The sequence below is a fragment of the Gadus macrocephalus genome, chromosome 8 (assembly GCF_031168955.1).
Source record: "Gadus macrocephalus chromosome 8, ASM3116895v1".
Classification (NCBI taxonomy): Eukaryota; Metazoa; Chordata; class Actinopteri; order Gadiformes; family Gadidae; genus Gadus; species Gadus macrocephalus.
Genome location: NC_082389.1, coordinates 14,131,079 through 14,144,228, shown reverse-complemented (window position 1 = coordinate 14,144,228; position 13,150 = coordinate 14,131,079). Strand labels below are relative to the sequence as shown.

Sequence of the window (13,150 nt, the reverse complement as noted above, 5' to 3'; positions counted from 1 at the left end):
CTCCCTGCTTTCTCCGCTGTGTGTGGGCTCTCTATGACCTCTTAGCGTGTGTGGAGGAGTCATCTGCTGTGTGTCTCCTGTTTTTCTCCTTCCAGATAAAGACACCATCAGTAAGATACGGGATCTGCGCATGAAAGCGGATGACTATGAGGTGGTCAAAGTTATTGGGAGAGGAGCCTTTGGAGAGGTGCAATTGGTAAGACCTCCATGGCCCACTTCATAAGAGGGATCTTCAAAGTGAAATAGTCTGTCACATATACATCATGATGAGATTCAGTCCACTTCTATTGTAGCTGTAGTATTGTAAGATATTATCTTATCTTCTGAATCAGAATTATGACTATAATTATTTTATTATGTGAACAAGATGACAAGGAATTAGTCTTGGTTATGATGCATACATTCAACAAGACATTCTACAAACATCGTATGATAATGTGCTAGCTAGTGCACAACAGAGACAGGAAAATATCTTCAAGGTGCAGCAAGTACAAGAAAGGGAAATATATTGCTGTAAACAGCTTCTGTTCCTTGCGTTCTACCTGTGGGACAGTCTCATAGGGTGGTTTGTTGTGGTCTCAGTAGGACCGGGCCTAACTGTTCCCCTTTCACCCCAGGTCAGACACAGAGCCACGAGGAAGGTGTACGCCATGAAGCTGCTGAGCAAGTTTGAGATGATTAAGAGATCTGACTCTGCCTTCTTCTGGGAGGAGAGGGACATCATGGCCTTCGCCAACTTCGCCTGGGTGGTGCAGGTGAGTGACGGCGCACAGCATTCCCAGAATGCATTGCGTCTACTCGGATGTACAAGCAGCACGAGGGATGTTCCTTTATAACCAGGGGCTAGAATTGAACTTTAGGTTGTGCTGAATGGTCCTGACACTCGCACGAGCATGTGACTCCAGAAAGGGAAACGTCTCCAAGAACCATCGTCTCTCATCACTCATCTCATCCTCCACTCGTGTTTAATTTAGCTCACATTTTGGTTTGACATTCAAATATCCATCCACGGGAAATAAATCGTCTTGTTTGTATTTTGACGCAAACATCCGCCCCTGACATTGAACACCTCACACCCCACAGCCAGCGATTTTCACACGTTTACATCAGCGTCAGGCTGGTGGTGACCTTGAAGGGTATCATGCCCTTGCTTCCTGTTTACCGATGACAAGCTCCGCCCCCCCCCCCCCGCAGCTGTTCTTCGCCTTCCAGGACGACCGCTACCTCTACATGGTGATGGAGTACATGCCTGGCGGAGACCTGGTCAACTTGATGAGCAACTACGACGTGCCCGAGAAGTGGGCGCGGTTCTACACAGCCGAGGTGGTGCTGGCGCTGGATGGCATCCACGCCATGGGGTTCATCCATAGGTACACGCACACACATACAGACCCGCACACACACGCACGCACACAAATAAACACATGCACATGTATGCACACACACACACACACACACACACACACACACACACACACACACACACACACACACACACACACACACACACACACACACACACACACAAGCCTTTTTGCTGTGCTGTTCATGGCCGTTTAGGTTTATTACATGTGGAAAAACGTCATGGTGTTCATTCGTGACTGCTAAAAATACTTGTTCCGGCATTCCTTTGGCCACAGCGTCTCCATGCATCGCTCCTAATGGAAAATTGTTTCTTTCGTCATCGTCTGCGTTTCAATTAAACCTGGCAAGACGGATTCAGGCCTAAAGAATGCAGGAAAAAGCAGTCAGACCCGTGCAGAACGGATTGTATTTCAATGTGAAACGTGAGCGAAAAAGTAGTGCTGGAGAGCGTAAATGGACACCCAAGTCAGCCTAGACTTGTGTGCGCCTTGCAATTTTAGAGTGGGCTTTTTTTCCACTGTTTTCCCCTGAAAATACATGTTGACTTTGTGAATCGCTTCAGCCTGAGCCCTAACGCCACCTCTCTGCCTCTCTGCTTTTGTCTCCCCAGGGACGTTAAGCCCGATAACATGTTGCTAGACAAAGCAGGCCACTTGAAGCTGGCAGACTTTGGAACCTGCATGAAAATGAACAAGGTAACCCCAGCGGCCTGTTCTCCAGGGCATGGCAGCACGATGCATGGGTTCAATATAAATAAGAACCGTACTAAGTGTCCAGATTCAAGACACTTCTTGATGTGCTTTAGTAAACCTTTTTAGAAAATATGATATAATTGTATCTATATGACTCATTTTTTTCTTTAACTTATCTATTTAATTTTATTGAATGACAATGTTTCTATGTGAAGCACTTTGAATCGGCCTCGTGTATGAAAAGTGCTATATAAATGAAGGGGCCTTGCCTATTAATAATAATAATCATGTTGAAATGGCGGCTTGGTCTCTATCAGGACGGAATGGTACGATGCGACACTGCAGTGGGAACGCCGGACTACATTTCCCCCGAGGTACTGAAGTCCCAGGGAGGAGACGGGTATTACGGCCGGGAGTGTGACTGGTGGTCCGTGGGAGTCTTCCTGTACGAGATGCTCGTCGGTGAGTGGGCTGTCAAGGCCTTTGTTATTTTCACCGCGACGGCCAGTCAAAGCCTTTTAATCCACCGTCCTTAAGGTTCTGTAACTCACACCTTGTTTCTAGGTGTGCTTGGTCAGATGGCTTATGTGTAAAAATTAGTGGATTATAAAATGGGAACAACACAAAAACTCTTTTTTCACACCCTGTCCTTAGATTTCAAATTACTATTCTATTATTTTGGATTCCCAATCCACCCAGACGCCGTCTAAATGTTTCTGGCTCCAAACTGGAACCATACTGTACACCCTTCCCTATTACAACACCTGAAGTGCACCTTTCCTGTTGCTTGGTTTCAGGCGACACGCCGTTCTATGCCGACTCGCTGGTGGGCACGTACAGCAAGATCATGAACCACAAGAACGCCCTGACCTTCCCCGACGACAGCGACATCACCAAGGACGCCAAGAACCTCATCTGTGCTTTCCTCACCGACAGGTCAGCGATAGCGCCGTAGTAGCGAGGTCAACAAGGCGGGGGTTAGGGGGCCTAATCTCCGGAGCCCTCGGGGCCCGTCCCCTGGCTTTGCTCCGAGCGTCGGGCAGCTCGTAGAGACAGGTGGATGGCGCATAACAACAACATAGAAGAATGTCCTTGCATGTCGAACAGCTCCCAATTCAGATAGTGGGAGCCCTTTGTTTACCTATATAGCATGTGCATTGTTTACAATGTAACTTGTTTGTGTCAAGAACATTCTTATCTGTTCTCCGAGCCTATGTATGTATGTATGTATCGTATGCATGTATATTTGTGAGCGTGTGTGTATGTTCCATGAACACGGGAAGTGTCGCATCACTGATCCGCGTGCGCCTCGCTCCACAGAGAGGTGCGCCTGGGCCGCAACGGCGTGGACGAGATCAAGAGGCATCCCTTCTTCAAGAACGACCAGTGGACGTGGGACAACGTCCGAGAGAGTGAGGCCACGTCGGCTGGTGTTTTTTTTAAAAAACATTTAAAACGTTTTTTTGGGGGGTTTTCAGTTTTTCCCCAGATGGATCTCCCTCCATTTGTTATTGTTTCCTCACACCCTTCCCCAAGCGGCCCAACATTGTTTGTTTTTCCATGTCGCCCACTATGGACAGTGGCAGGAAATTCTTGCAGAGGCAGGGGGGTGGGGGGGGGGGAAGAGCCATTCATTCTGTATCCTTTTACAAGACTTAAGCGCCGGTGCTGGCAGGAGCGGTGACAGCACGCCTGCTGCAGCTGGGGGGCCAAGAGAAGGGGAAGCGGCCCTGTGGCGAATGTTACCGCAGAGGGAGGGGGGGCGGGGTGGGGTCGTGACACCCGACGTAAGGGGGGATTAGAATTTAAAGAGTGTTTTAAATCCAGTGGCTGTACAGGGCTCTTTTGAGTGGGTTTATATTAAATACTGCCCCGGGCTTTAGTCAGCACTTTGCTGCAGGCCAACAAAAGCCCCCCCCCCGGCCCACCCCCACCCCTCGTCCTGCTTTAAAAATATCTTATTTTAAATAAGTCTGTGATCCAGAGAACTTTGAGTAACCCTTCAGTGGATTACGCCGCAGCCGAGGCAAAGCGAAGGGCTTTGGGAAATACAGTCTCTCAGAAGCTCCACGTCTCTCATGGGGCTAATCCCGCCTCTACCAATCTAGCTGTGACCGATAAGACGAGAAAATAATGTCCCCAGTGGGGGATGAAGACCAGGGGGAAAATGGAGGAAATTAGACGCTTTTATTCAAAGTGTCTTGCAGACATTCACACACCGACTGCGGAGTCAACCATGCAAGGCGCCACCCAGCTCGTCAGGGGCAGTTAGGGTGAGGTGTCTGGCTCAGGGACAGCCCAACCCTCAGCTAGGAGGAGCCGGGCATCGCACTAGCAACCTTCTGTTTACAGATGAACCTGCTCTACCTTCTGAGCTAAGCCGACCCCTCCGTGCATGGTGTCGTGCAAATTGGGTGCAGGGAAGATGACTGTACATTATGTATTATCGCGGTTTGTAAGATGGTTTGATTAGTCTCTCCTATTTGTAGGTAAAATTAATTGAAGTAAACTCCCATACTCTGTAGCTTACCATGCAGCACCATTATCTGTTGTGCTTGGAGAACTCTCTGCGTACAAAGAAAAACATTTTAGCCAAAGGCGCCAAATGCCAGCCGCATATGTCAACTTGAAGCCACTGATGAAGCCACTGACAACCTCTGCGTTGTGTTTCCCTGGAGAGCACATTTGCAAAATGTAAATGTCCTGTATTCATGTAAATGTTCTTCCTGCATTCTTACAAGGTGTTGTGTGTGGAAGCTGTGTCTCTAATCCCCTCCACTACATAGTAACTCTATGTTAGCTGCTGGCCAACTTGTTCCTCTAGACTGGGGGAAAATACTTGGAAATGGGTAGAGAAACAATTGTTTTTGCGACGCTTGAGTGGTGTGTGTGTGTGTTCAGCAGCTCAACTGGAGTCTGTATGACGCAGGGGACCGGAGGAATAGGTTCCTGCCTTGTTGGTAAAAAGGGAAACTGATGATAATAATTAACATAAAAAAGAAAAAGAATAATAACTCTAGATGACCCGTGTTCCTGTTTGAACCTGCCCACATCAAAGTGTAGTGGAAGGCCTCAATGCGTTTCCTCTGCGTGTGCTCGTCTCTGCAGCGGCGGCCCCCGTGGTGCCTGAGCTCAGCAGCGACGTCGACACCAGCAACTTCGACGACATCGAGGAGAACCGCGGGGAGGAGGAGACCTTCCCCACGCCAAAGGCCTTTGTGGGCAACCAGCTCCCCTTCGTGGGCTTCACCTACTACAGTACTCACCAGTACGTTCATCCAATGCATTCCCAGCCTGTCGTGCGTTCAGGATCTGCCTTCCCGTCTCTGACGCCAATCAAACGCTGCACAGCACGCCAGAAGAAGGGAAAATACCAATGTTTTTATTACATTTGGAGGAGACATTTTGTATTCAACAAATCTGGATAAGCGTTATAGTCTAAAATGCTACTATATTTGGAACCCACTCCTAAAATTACTCCTAGTTCAGAAAGTTGTAGATTCGGTGCTTATTTTTTTCTTCCCGGGATATGTTATTTCATCTTGTGCATGTTATTTTTGTATTTTGGCCTTTTTCTTTTACGGATGAATCTAAGAGAACAATTTGTTTTTTGGCTCTGTGTGGTTGCGGTGTCATGAAAATAATATTGGAAACGAAAAACGCATAACTGTGATGTTAGTATTTAGCACATCCATGTTTAGCTTGGTAAACAAAGTGTCCTGACCTCAAACCTCTCTGGACCTTCTCTGCCCAGACTTCAACGCACCACCAAGACCAGCGACAAGCGTAGCAGTGCCACGAAGGAGGACAAGAGCCATGTGAGTGTTGTAATGTTTAGAGACAGGGAACGGCGATTGAATGGGTTGAGGTCCCCCTAATCCTATAAATTGGAGATATACAGTGATTTGGGTTTTACGTGAGTAAGCTTTGCTCGTAGCATGCGTGTCCATTAAACACTAACATTACGTTGAGCTTGTGTGTACACAAGAGAGTGAAGGACATTGAATGACAGTGGGATGTAGTCTGTGCAATATACAGCTTTGCATTATGAGAATATAATTTAGTCTACACCCCCAACACCTGGCTGACTGGCTGACTGTCTGCTGTCTTTCTGTCTGTGTCCAGCTGGAGAATCTGCAGAAGAGGATCTACCAGCTGGAGGAACAGCTGCACGGCGAGATGCAGCTCAAGGATGAGATGGAGCAGAAGTGCAGGTACAGGAGACACTCACACATGCACGCACGCAAACGAGCATGAATGCGACAATATCCAACAATATCTTATAACCTTCGGTCATTCACATTCAAACTCACACCAAGTTTAAGGTGACTTTTATTGGATGGTTAGACGGAAATTAAAACCGAATACATTTTATATTTTTTCAGGATGTCCAACAACAAACTGGACAAGATGATGAAAGAACTGGATGAGGAGGTAAGATAACAGAATCCGCTCTGCGGTTTACGGAGGGGCCCTGACGCTGCGTGTCGTATTCAAAGTGGCCAAATGAAAGAGCGTTGCTGGAAATCACATGCAGTCATGCAGACGGGACAATAGATCCTTTTCATAGTAACACAAACACAGCTGTAGCCCTTAACATTAATCATCGGTTTGTACAATTTCGGTTAGATAGCGCACCGTTATAGTCAGTGTATTTTGACAATGTCATCTATATATACATCAACCATCCGAGTGCTGTGACGCGGACAAAACCGACCCTATGTTAAGATTACAGGAACCGGAACCTACTTTACCCTGCTCGTGACGATCTGTGAAGAAGGTTAATTGAATAAGTGGCGTTTGAATGTCTTCTCCCCCCCTCCCTCTCCCGTGGGTGACCTGGTGGCCCTGCAGGGGAACCGGAGGAAGAGCCTGGAGGCGGGCCTGTCGGCGCTGGAGAAGGACAAGATGATGATGCAGCACCGCTCCTCGGACTACCAGAGGAAGGCCGACCAGGAGGCGGAGAAGAGGCGCAACCTGGAGAACGAGGGTAGGCGGCCCCCTGGGGAGACGTGGGGCTCCATCTGTGTGGCCCTCTGTGGGGAACCTCTGATTGAGTTCAGAGGGAGCCCTTCAGTCAGTTCAGCTGTTATTTTCCGCTCTTGGATTCATTTGTATTGTTTTGTAAAAAAACAACAACAACCTGAATGAAAACATCCATAAAAACAAACTAAATCATAGAAATCACTAACTGCTTAAGCAGATTTTTGGTAGAAATCTGTATTATAATGACGGCAATAGATGAGAGATTTAGAGATGGTATGAAAATGTTTGTTATGATTCACTATCTTACAGTACCCACACTTCCTCCCAGTTTCTGACCTAAAAAGCCTTGTCCTCATTCGTAGAGCTCTTGCACTTGTGTTCGTTCAGGGTCCCCCACCTTACAACCCGTGTTAGGGTTATCTTGTCTGGGGAGGAGGAGGAGGAGGGGGCGGGCGGAGAGAACTCCCACATTGTGATATGGACCGCATGTCCGGTTCTCAAACCTCGGCGGCAATGTTTTGTTCAGTTATTTTTAAGTATTACTACCTCCCCTGACCCCTCCATCCCAATTACCCAACAAACGGTATCTGCTGTGTGCCAAATGATTTAACCTTACTGCCATGGGCCAGTGTAATGGAGTGTGGTCGCGCTGCCCCTTTAAAAACACACATGCCCACACTAGGAATACCTGCCACTGGCATCCATCAGAGGACAGCACTAAGTGGATTGACATTAAGCCGTTGGACTCTTAAGACCCAGTGGTGTGTCACGCGTGCGGGCATTCACGCGCACGCGCACGTGCACTCGCACCCCAACACTAGTTCTATGTTTGTAGATGACTCATGTGAACCCGGGGGTCGGGTGGGTGAGTTTGTTTGGCTGTGGCTAGGAGTAGCCTCCGTATCTAATCCCTTGTTCCCCGTTGGATCCCTTCCAGTTTCCACTCTGAAGGAGCAGCTCGAGAACATGAGGAAGATTAGCCAGAACTCGCAGGCCTCCAACGACAAGATAGTCCAGCTGCAGAACCAGGTATGCTGCACCGACTGGCCACGCGCGCACACAAATGAGCTTGCATTAACACGACAGCGCGCGCGCGCACGCACGCACGCACACACATGCACACACGCGCACACACACACACACACACACACACACACACACACACACACACACACACACACACACACACACACACACACACACACACACACACACACACACACACACACACACACACACTCAATGACAAGGCCAAAACAACGTGTATCCTGCAAAGGGAAACGCCTCTTTGTTAATACTATTAATCATCAGTCATTTGTCTACTAGTAATTTTTTCAATGGAAACATCATGTGTCTAGCAATTGCGTTTCAGAGTGTTTATACTAAAAGAGTTTTTCTTGATTTTTCCCATAGCCACAAAGTATAAACAAAAGTGACCCCTAAGTGACCAAACCACCACCCAACCCTAACAACGCTTCTCCTTCCCCTGTCCTCCCCTGACTGGCAGCTAGAGGAGGCCAACGACCTGCTGCGGGCCGAGTCGGACACGGCGGCGCGGCTGAGGAAGAACCACACGGAGGTGGCCAAGTCCATGACCCTGCTGGAGGGGCTGAACCGCGAGCTGCAGGAGAAGAGCCGCGCGGCGGACGGCGAGAAGGCCCAGCTGGAGAAGGAGCTGCTGCTGCTGCAGAGCACGCTGGAGGCCGCCATGAGGAGCTCCAGCGAGGGCTCGGAGGAGATCCGCGAGCTGCAAGGTACGGCCCGAGGGCGGCGGCCGTGCCGGCATGGGATGTCATGGCGGATAGTGGGATTACATCCAAGACTACGTTTCATCAATTAGTCGCAACGACAGGATCCGCCACCATAAGCTCTATTGGCGAATATGTCGGGAGTGGGGTAATATATAAAGGTGATAGGAAATGATCCCTAATGTAATGCATGTCTAAATGAATTGGTAGGGTCACCGCGGTGGCTGACTGGGTAGAGCGAGTACCATTTAAGGCAAAGTGCTCGTCGCAGCGACCCGGGTTCGATTCCTGCAGTGGCCCTTTACTGCATGTCCTCCCCTCAATCTAGCCACACCTTCCTGTCTTTCTCACTCTCTCATAAAGCATAACAATGCAAAAATAAATCTACTTGCGGTCCTTTTCATGTGTGACTCTGGATCAAGTGGCTGAGAAAGCGGTATAGTGTTATCCCTTTGGACAATAGTTTAAAGCAGCACAGTGGTTTCCTGCGATAGTGTGGGAGTGAATGAAAGACAGTTAGGATATAGTAGTGGCACTGACCCAAGGAACACATTTAAAAAGAGTGCCGCAGTGTTACTCACCCGCACCACATGTGGTCGAGTGAACCTCTCACTCAGATCAGCCCTCCAGGCGGCCATTGGAGAGCCATGAGGAATCCCACTGCCGACGGGACCACCAGCCTACGTGTTCTGTGCCGGTTCTGCTCTGATCAGAGGTTGGCTAGTAGGCCACCGACAACACCATCATCAGCTTTTTATTAACCTGTCAGCTAGCGGTGCTTTATGGCCCAGCCAGCCATTTGAGTTCTCCTGTGGCGATGGGGTGGCTTCAAGGCCATGCTACGCTGTAATGTTGGTTAGCATGGCTCCTAAAATTAGACGGATCCCATGTGTTTGGAATAAAGCTTGAGCTGTGTATCGGTGTCCCAGTTGTTTGTGATAAAGCGTGCAATGTGTATCGGTGTCCCAGTTGTTTTGCGTTTGGAACTTGCTTGCATTAGACATTTCTATCTGCATATACATATGTTGTGTTAATGTTTTCTGTGTGTTTGCTCTCTGGTCATCAGTGAGGATGGCGGGGCTGCACGAGGACAACAACAACCTGAAGCTCGGCATGTCCAAGGTGGAAGCTGAACGAAAGCAGGTCCAGGAGAGGAGCAACAACCTGGAGAAGGTTAGCCGCTCTCCACATCACTACCCCCACATAGTCGCCAGAAAGGCCGCCAACGCCTGCTAGGAGAGCCATTATGGGACGTGATGGTGCAAAGAATAATCGTCCTACTATGTGTTTGAATGTTAACATAGTTGCAGTGATTTGTCACTCGAAGCCAAAGTATCACTGCAATGTAGGCTGTGCAAATGTATAGCACGGAAAAGGTATTTGATATGTACAGCGGCGCTTAATCCCAGTTCAAACCTCAAAGTGGCTTAAAGGCGCCAAGTGGTCCCGACATAACGGGTTTCTCTTGAGGTCTATATTGATCCCGAGTGCCGCCGCCACCTCACCACATCCCCTCTCCCTCTGCAGGAGAAGAACAACCAGGAGATCGACCTGGCCTACCGGCTGAAGACGCTGGAGCAGCGGCTGGAGCAGGAGCAGACGGAGCACCGGGTGACGCGGGCGCAGCTCAACGACAAGTACGAGTCCATCGAGGAGGCCAAGTCCGCCACCATGCACGGTACGAGCACCCTCCCTTCTACCCTATCCCTCCGCCGTGCCACAGCACGCCCTGTCTGGCGCGGTATCTAGATCTAGCATTCTATCTAGATCTAGCACTATATTGCTCGGTTTCTGTGTGTGTGTGTGCCTGTGTTCATCCCGCTCTACTTTTTGTGGGGTTCCCTCTTGTGTTGATTTAGATTCAAAGGGCTTTATTAATTAGGAAAGCATGACTTCACATCACTGAGGTGAAATAAGATACAAACTAATGGTAAACAAAGTAATAGCCAAAAATCAAAACAATTAATTAAATCAAATTTAATCATATTAATCTAGCTCCGTATGCTCCTTTCTTACCTTGCTCCCCCCTCGTAGTTGTTGTCTTTTATTTCCTTTTGTAAAACCTTTTCCCCAACCGGTTATTTTGTTCTGCCTTCTTCACCTTTTGGCCTTCCTGACCGTTTGACACGGAGAGAGACTGCACACACACACACACAGAGATGTGCGTGTCTCCCCCGGGGCGGTTGGAGTGAGGAGGAATGTCAGGGAGTGATCTCCACGTGGCGTGTCAGGACGCTGCCTGACTGCGTATTTAAGAGCTGGACTCGTATCCAACCTTCATTTGTCTTGCAAGAATAACCGTCCGGATTACACAACACGTTAGGTTTTATTCAATAGTTGCCTTGACTTGCCCGCCATCCCTTCTGCTGTGCTTCGATGGTACTGCTCTCAGGCCCCGCCCTGATACCGTTCCCCCCCCCAAAGAGTCCATTCTTACAGCCTCATCTATTGAATCGTTTTCCTCATTCATTTATAAAAGTGATAAGCAGAGTTAACATCTTTGTTTCAACCTACACATTTGTTTCTGGGCTTTGAGCCCGTATTGACGGGCCAATGAGAAGGTAGCGGACAGCGGGTTGAATCCCAAAGGGAACGACGTGTAGCACGTCTGCCACAGGTCTGACTCGGAGCCTGGGACCGCTAGCGATTGCGTACGACCTCCTACATGGGCGGTGCCCCGTGTCGCCCGGCTTTAACACCGCCTTCCCCCCCCCCCCCCCACCCTCCACCCTCACAGCGGTACAGCAGAAGGTGTCGGAGGAGAGCGTGGCCCGGATGCGGGCGGAGAGCAAGGCGGTGGAGGTGGTGAAGCGCTGCTCCACCCTGGAGCTGGACCTCAAGCAGTCGCTGCAGAAGATGGAGCAGCTGATGAAGCAGAAGGAGCGGCTGGAGGACGAGGTGAGGAGGACGGAGGGAGACCGCAGAGTCTGGGAAGGCACGGGCCTTAGACCGTGTTGGATGTGGGAGCCTGGTCACGTGACGCTGTACTGATGCGATGCGTGGCGTTCTAATCCTAAAACTGAAAATAATGACACGTCCAAGCCATTGCAATGACATGTCCAAGCCATTGCAGTGTTGAGATTGCAAGCTCAGTATCACATCCCTTTTTAGTCCCTCTAATGTTAAAGTGACTCCGATGACAAGGAGATCACGTGATGTGATGGCAGTCCATCTCCCATTCATAAAAACAATCAAAGTCAGTGTAACCGTCTGGGTGAGGGGGTTGCTCCCTCGCGATGCGACGTGTTTCTCTCCGCTCACTCTCTGTCCCTCTCCACCACCCCCGCCGCCCCCAGGTCAAGGCCCTGCAGGTGCAGCTGGACACGGAGTCCAGCAAGCGGGTGACGGCGCAGAGCGAGCTGAAGGGGCGCGGCCAGGAGACAGACCGGCTGCGGGGGCTGGAGAAGCAGCTCAAGCAGGAGATCAACGCCTCGCTGGAGAGCAAGCGCTCACTGGAGTTCCAGCTGGCGCAGATGACCAAGTGAGCCCCGCGCCACAGCAGTCAATCACCCTCTACAATCCCATTCCAATGGCATTCCTTCATATTTGTAATATTCAAATTATATTATAATTTATTGCTCAAATTGAGCCTAGTATTAATATTTACTGTGTACCTGATACACTGTACACACGGGCTTATGCATTGGCAATGACACCATCAGTGTGGGGTAAATGAACGTTCTGTCCACTAGAGGGCATTCCACAAATGCCTTCTTTTTAATCAATAAAAAGTAAATAATAATATTAGGCCCAGAATGAAACAACATTAACGCTGCCTCTCGAAAGCCTCTATATAATTAGCTGCGTCGTCCGTGGTGATGGAGGGCACCGCCTCACGACTCTTGCTGTAAGGTCCTTTTACGTGGGTCAAGAGTATACGTTACATTGTACAGTACAATTAAATAATAACCAATCATTGAGTTCAACGAGAATGTACACAGAAGGCGATTTCCATTTTGCAAAAAGTGAGTTTTTATTTTATTCTCATTAAGGTTTATCATTGTTCTCCATAGCAGTCGGCGCTACAAGCTAATGTTAACTTGCACCTCGGTATGTGAATATTGGATTTGCTCTTGATAATGCAACACATTTTGCCGTTGTATTGTGACAGTTTCGATTGGATACCATCTTTCTTTGAAAGAGCGATGGCCTATTTTATTTATTGAAAATGGAAACAACCTCAAAAACATGGATGTATTAAGGACTGCACACCAACATATTCCCATCATCCGCCAACAGCCATTCGCTACAATATTTTACACTAGGATTAAAAACTCAAGTATAATTAAATCCTCTCAATTAATAGGATTTTGATGAAGTGGGGGAGTATAAGATAATCTTCACTAGGCTAAATATTAT

At 48.7% G+C, this 13,150-nt stretch overlaps 1 protein-coding gene across 3 annotated transcripts in view; it reads left to right on the top strand.

The window, feature by feature from the left end:
- Positions 1 to 13,150, top strand: part of rock1 (Rho-associated, coiled-coil containing protein kinase 1) — a 37,336-nt gene that overhangs the window by 11,889 nt on the left and 12,297 nt on the right. For all 3 annotated transcript variants that reach the window (XM_060059304.1, XM_060059303.1, XM_060059305.1), the window contains exons 3-20: positions 96 to 196; positions 618 to 755; positions 1,195 to 1,370; positions 1,976 to 2,060; positions 2,375 to 2,519; positions 2,855 to 2,993; positions 3,378 to 3,469; positions 5,166 to 5,325; positions 5,812 to 5,875; positions 6,183 to 6,271; positions 6,443 to 6,491; positions 6,912 to 7,047; positions 7,981 to 8,072; positions 8,551 to 8,797; positions 9,858 to 9,964; positions 10,319 to 10,469; positions 11,529 to 11,689; positions 12,088 to 12,272. In XM_060059304.1, the coding sequence (XP_059915287.1) occupies positions 96 to 196; positions 618 to 755; positions 1,195 to 1,370; positions 1,976 to 2,060; positions 2,375 to 2,519; positions 2,855 to 2,993; positions 3,378 to 3,469; positions 5,166 to 5,325; positions 5,812 to 5,875; positions 6,183 to 6,271; positions 6,443 to 6,491; positions 6,912 to 7,047; positions 7,981 to 8,072; positions 8,551 to 8,797; positions 9,858 to 9,964; positions 10,319 to 10,469; positions 11,529 to 11,689; positions 12,088 to 12,272 (2,317 nt within the window). The remainder of the gene's footprint in view (positions 1 to 95; positions 197 to 617; positions 756 to 1,194; positions 1,371 to 1,975; positions 2,061 to 2,374; positions 2,520 to 2,854; positions 2,994 to 3,377; positions 3,470 to 5,165; positions 5,326 to 5,811; positions 5,876 to 6,182; positions 6,272 to 6,442; positions 6,492 to 6,911; positions 7,048 to 7,980; positions 8,073 to 8,550; positions 8,798 to 9,857; positions 9,965 to 10,318; positions 10,470 to 11,528; positions 11,690 to 12,087; positions 12,273 to 13,150) is intronic.